We start from the raw sequence: 6,439 nt of genomic DNA on the forward strand, positions 1-6,439 counted from the left end.
ACACACACACACACATATATATATATATATATATATATATATATATAAAATTCATTTCAGGATTATGTGATACAGTACAACAATAATAATACATTTTAAATTATGTAAAATGATGATGTATAGTAAGCTTCAATAAACAAATGTACATTTACATTTAATGGTTAATCAATTTGGATTACAAGAGGTGAAAAGAGAACTTTTTATTGCACTCAAATTATTATTCTTTATTTACCTCTCAGCCATACTGTCTACTCACGCACAATTAATTATACAAATGTATTATTAAATGCACTGTGCAGGGTTATTATATTTAATAATCGTTACATTGATCTCATTTATCTCTAATGTCAAACATCAGCGTGTTCATGCATCTCTAATTACTAAACTTCACTACAGCGATCCCATGAATTCATTAGATCTGACAAAATGCACTAAGCGGTGTAATCCATGCAGACCCTATATCCAGTGTAATCCCCCAGCTATACCAGGACTTTCAGAGGCCGTAGGGGTTGTTGTCCCATCCTCCCCCCATGCATTTCAGGGGCAAGGAGACATGAGGACTGTTTGCCATATATCTTGAGATGAAATACACCATTCTTCTGCTGAGCACATAAAATAACAAAAATCCCAGCACATGTGGAGCTCTGCACCCCCTGGCTGGTCGTGTGCAACCACATAATCCCAGCCTGCCTACAATAGAGTAGAAGGCCATCTGTTCAGCTCATAGCCCTTTAAAACTCCACATGTGGACAGCGGAGTGTGGGCAGTGCTCTTCCCCTCTCTTTCAGTCTATATCTCTTTTTTCTCCCCTCCCTCATGGAGTTCACAACTGAGATTATATGTTCTGTCACTCTTTATTTTACTTAAAACGATCATGCGTTATAGAGATTCTTGATATCACATACTGAATGTCTGTAAGCGTAAATATCTCTTTTGAAGGTAATGTTCTCCAGAATACTGTATAACTTAACCTGAATACAACTGTCTGTAATTTACCTTTACCTGATTCCAAACCAGTGGTTCTCAGCTAGTTTTGCTTCAAAACCAGGATTTTACATTGGACATCAAATGGCAGTTTTTTCAAAACCCATAAGTCAAAAAGTACATTTCAAAATATATTTAAAATATATGCTAAATATGCTGTAAACTGCAGTTTAAGGAATATATTTTTTAGATTGAAAATATAATTTGTTTAAACTTTCATTTGCTAAAAATATAATCCAAAATGCACGTAAAGAGGCAAGAAAATATATTTCTAATTTCATAATATATTTTGGGTAAATGCAAAATGATTTAAAAAAAAATTTATTTATATATTAATAAAATATGTAAAAAAAAAAGAAAAAAAAAAAAAAAAAGGAAATATAAGCAACTAAAATGTATCAAAAATATATTTATGTAAATAAATGTTAAAATCTATTTTAGTGATTTTGAAATATATTAATTTACATTTATTATATTAATTTTTATATCTGGAAATATATCTGCTTAATGGGAAGTAAGTACAATTATCCTTAAAATCAACCACTGAAATATTGCCATGAACTGCATAGAGTCAACAGTGAGGATTCAGGACACAACCTGTCCTCGTTGGCTGGTTAATTTAAACAGTTTTAATTTGGTATCCTAAATGCATGCTTATATCGCTAATTGTATTTTATTATCTGCATTTTGCATTGTCTTTTTTTCAGCCACTGCTCCAAACCATTATAATGCAGCAAATATATATATTTTATCTTGAGATAAAGAGAAAAACCATTCTTCACCATTCTTAGCAATGCATTTTGAAACCTCTAAAATGAACACAATGTACAGTGGGCATAAAAAAGAATCACCCCCTTTAAAACAATCATATTTTGTTGCTTTGCAGCCTAATATGAAGAAAAACACAGTTTTGTTTTATCCAGCTGTACTCAGTGCAACATATAACATCCAAGTGAAAGATATAACACCAACATGTCAGAAAAAAATAAAAAACAGAATCACTGAGTTGGAAAAGGGATCACCTCTTTGTGTCAGTATTTTGTTGAACCACCTTTTGCTTTAATTACAGCCTTTAGTCTGTTGGGAAATGTCTTTACTAACTTTACACATCTAGACTTTGCAATATTTGCCCACTCTTCTTTGCAGAACTGCTCAAGGTCAGTTAAATTTGATGGTGAGTGTTTGTGGACTGCAGTCTTCAAGTCATTCCACAGATTTTCAATGGGGTTTAAGTCTGGGCTCTGACTAGGCCAAGCAAGGACATTTACCTTTTTCTCCTTCATCCACTGTGTGCTCAGTTCTGCTGTGTGCTTACAAACTGCTGAGTCATTGTCATGTTGGAAGGTAAACCTTCTTCCCATTGATGACTTACTGGCAGAGAGCAGCAGATTTTCCTCAAGAATTTGATGGTATTTTGCCCCATTAATTTTTCCTTCTATCCTGACAAGTACTCCGGTCTCTGCTGCAGAGAAACACCCCCATAACAGGATATGACCACCTCCATGCTTTACTGGAGAAATGGGGTTATTTGGATGGTGAGCTGTATTGGATTTCCGCCAGACATCGTTTGGTGTTTGGGATTGGGGGCTGAGGCTTTTTTTTTCCTGACATGTTGGTGTTATTTCTTTCACTTGGATGTTATAAGTTGCACTGAGTAAATACAGCTGGATAAAACGAAAACTGTGTTCGTCTTCATATTAGGCTGCAAAGCAACAAAATGTGATTATTTTAAAGGGGGTGATTCTTTTTTATACCCACTGTTTCTTCCTTTTTAACCACTATTGACAGGCTTTTCATACTGTAATCACACTAACCACTGTAAACTAACCAGCATCGGTGTCAGAAACAGTGAAGAGGATCAGGATGCAGGGTCATGCTGCTCTTGTTTTCAGGGATCTTGGTTTCATTCTCAGGTCATAGTCCACCACTGGATAATGAGTGGACAGTTGAAGGATCAGTTTCATTTGCCCTGAATGTAAAACAATCTTGGCCCCTGTCCAAGTAAACAGGCCTTGACACATAACTTCCCACCAGACACATGCCTTCATGTTCAACTCACATGCTGTTGTAAACTTTGACCCTCATCATTTACTTACCTTTAAAACTGAAGTTTTAGTGTTTCACAACGTTACAATGTTTTTCAAACTCAGTAGTTATGATGCTGTGCATGAATATTTAATGTTCTTAAGTATTTTCTAGCTAATGGCCATCCAAATCATACTAAGGAAAGGAGTAAACGGTAAGGAAAGAAGCAGGAATGTTACTTTCACAACATTTGAGCATGCTATAAATCAAGTCAATTTTAAGGAGAGGAAAGTTGGTTAAAAGTCACTGAGAAATGGCAAGGGACAGGAGGAGACATGATTAGTCAAATATTCCAAAGCCATCCTCAGTAGCGGTGTCTGAATTCAACACAACTGGCCCACAGACACGTAACCATAGCAACAAGAAGATCTGAATGTTGAAGAATCGTAGCCTCATTTTGCCAAAGTTTTTCCTCTGTCTCATTCAACTTTTCGCCTAGAAAATGAGCAGGCAAAATGAGCATAAATAAGCATTGTGTGCTTTCCGTCCTCTCTCATCTCTATCTGAGGGGATGTTTGTGGAATATATACTTCTGTGTCACTTGTTTTCATCTGTCGTCTGTAAAACATCACTGTTGCTAAGTCATGGATATCTCCCAACCACAGCATATATAAGAAGCTTTCATCGAGACAAAAACCTCCTCCAGCAGCAACCTAAAAAACTCCATTCTATGTGCAGTGGAAGCAAAATGAGATTATATAAAGGCACTACATTTGCTCTATTGTTTCTTTTGCACTTTGAGAGCTTCCAGGGCTTTCCGGGTCAAAGTAAATGAAGGAATGATACAGCATGTCATTGGCTGCACCTGCAGAGAGCATGACCGCTTCATCTAATATGGCCTAAGACAGTGCGACCAGTTTTCTTGTTCAGAGACAAATTTAATAATTATTTGTGCACTAAAAAGTGTAGTTAAATAATATAATATAATATAATATAATTTATAAAAATGTTTTTAAAGAGTGCCACCCACTTGCGATCAGGTACAATATGTATGTGAAAAAAAAAAGATTAAGACATATTAATTGATCTTTTTAAACACTTTGGCGTCAATGTTTATTTAGTCATAACGTAGTAAAAAAGGAAAGAATGTTACGAGACAAAATTAATATAAAATGGACAAAGTTCCCTTTTAATTTAGCCTTTAAAATACTTTGAGTACTTGATATACAGTATATAATTGTGACCCATCTGTAACTACAACAAGCATATTAAGAGTATGCATGACATTTATGAAGTCGTCAATAACCAAACAGGTCTTGTGTTATTTGTAATAAAACCGAATTGATTGGTGTTTTGAACCCTTTACATGAAAAACATGTATGTCACAATATATGCTCATTTATTCTTTGGTGATAAGTGCCATTATGATTTATGAAAAGTGGCTTACAGTCTGGCTCACTGGGATTGTGTGCAATGTCATCTGTACTTTAAAGTGCAAGTAGCTAAACCTTACTAAAACTGAGCACGATTCATGTACACAATACCAAAAATAACTCGTGTAGAAAATACTAATTAACTCACATTTCCATAAAAAGACCATTGTCGCTATTTGATGTCAAAATATAACGCTGATCAATTTTGAATACAGGGGCATTAAACAGTGGTTTCATAAACTGCGTTTTCAGGAACAGTTTTAGTCTTAAGGCTCAATTCAATCATTGGTGTTCAAGTATAAAAACATGATGCTCCATTCAAGAATCACAGATGAAGGTTGTGAGATGTGAGATGGCTCTAGCAGCCTCACCTTAGTCGCACAGGGGCCTAATTCAGGGTTCTTTTGTCATGGAAATAAGGTTTTTCACCTCTTTATCCAATCCCTTGGCTTCCACTGTGTGGTGCATTATGGGAAATTTGTAATCTCCATTCTTGGCCAATTAGTCCCCTCAGTCCTCTGCCTCCTCTTCATCTGTCCTTTTGGATTTGAGCCGCTGGAAACAGTGGATAGTGGAGGCCAGAAAGAAACTGGCAATAATGGCTGCCACTGAAATACAAATTCCAGAGAAAATGACTATGAGATAATCAGAGAGAGTCAGCAATCCCAGACACTCACGGAAACTGTCCTCAGAAAGCACATTGAGGGACACTTGCCGCCCGTCCCCTGGAAGAGAGCACTCCATACCCTCTAACCCTGGAATAGAGAAAGACAAAGAGGGGAACAATTATTATTGAACATATATACAATCTCAGAAAAGACCATGTGGTGTATCAAGTTCAGATATTTTTTTCACAACTTCACTTTGTGTTTTTTTAACTAGAAAGTACGTTTAAAGAATTACTTAGAATTAATTTGATAAAAAGGGCGCAGTGAATCTTTTGGTGAAGAAGAGTCCATGGAACATTCAGTTTAGTCTCTCATGACCAGTATTCAGTTACCGGACTTGTATGAGTTTCCGAACCAGCTCATATGTCAGGTCATTATTGTCACCAGCATCCTCAGCTGCACAATATCATGAACAAACATTATCTGAGTTTGAACAAAGCACAGTCAAAGCTTGCGGTCAGCAAGATAAAAAAAACTAAAAAAAAACTTTTATTCAGCAATGATTTATTAAATTGATCAAAAGTTACAGTAAAGACATTTATAATTTTGCAAAATATTTCTGTTTTAAATAAATGCTGTTCTAATGAACTTTTTTTATTTATCAAAGAATCCTGAAAAAAAACAGTTCCACGGTTTCCACAAAAAATGGCTGCTGATAATTCAAAGGAATGAATTACATTTTAAAATATATTCAAATAGAACAGTTTTTTTAAACTGTAATGCTATTACTATTTTTGCTGTATTTTTGATCAAAGAAGTGCATACTTGGTGAGCAAAAACTAAAAAAAAAAGAAGAAAATTTTATTGAATATTGCTAACTAAAAGGTAAGTTCATCTGTGTTTTCCCTTCATTTCACTGTCTGTTTCGGTTTATATTTCCCATTTAATTTATTTTTGTTCAGCTCTTTAAAGGCCATTTGATGGTCACATATCCAGACAGCGTATCGCTTCAAAGTATAATAAATGAGCAAGTGGACTTCATTAACACACACACACAAAACCCAAGGCTATACACACTCCAATTGAACATGTGCACTAGCACTCAATGCCATTACATTCAAGTGCCTTTCTGATGGGTGAGCTACACCTAGAATGAGCTTGCTTTCCAAATTCATTCTTGATTTGCTTTGAAAACAAAGTGCTTATGAGATTTGACACATAATGTTTAAGATCAGGTTTAAAAAAGGCATGAATGAAAACCCCCACACACACACACACACACACACACACACACACACACACACCAAATACCTCTAGGCCCGCTCAAGCATTACTTCCTCTCTCTCTCTCTCTCTCTCTCTCTCTTTCTCTCCCTCTCTGCTGTCGAGT

The 6,439-nt window shown here is 35.6% G+C and overlaps 1 protein-coding gene across 2 annotated transcripts in view; it reads right to left on the reverse strand.

Annotated features, from left to right (window-relative positions):
• Positions 1 to 4,226: 4,226 nt before the first annotated feature.
• Positions 4,227 to 6,439, reverse strand: part of LOC107687405 (leucine-rich repeat-containing protein 38-like) — a 7,933-nt gene continuing 5,720 nt past the window's right edge. For both annotated transcript variants that reach the window (XM_016484724.1, XM_016484725.1), the window contains one exon: positions 4,227 to 5,197. In XM_016484724.1, the coding sequence (XP_016340210.1) occupies positions 4,953 to 5,197 (245 nt within the window). In that variant the 3' untranslated portion in view covers positions 4,227 to 4,952. The remainder of the gene's footprint in view (positions 5,198 to 6,439) is intronic.

The sequence above is a fragment of the Sinocyclocheilus anshuiensis genome, unplaced genomic scaffold, assembly GCF_001515605.1.
Source record: "Sinocyclocheilus anshuiensis isolate Anshui unplaced genomic scaffold, SAMN03320099.WGS_v1.1 scaffold1114, whole genome shotgun sequence".
Lineage (NCBI taxonomy): Eukaryota > Metazoa > Chordata > Actinopteri > Cypriniformes > Cyprinidae > Sinocyclocheilus > Sinocyclocheilus anshuiensis.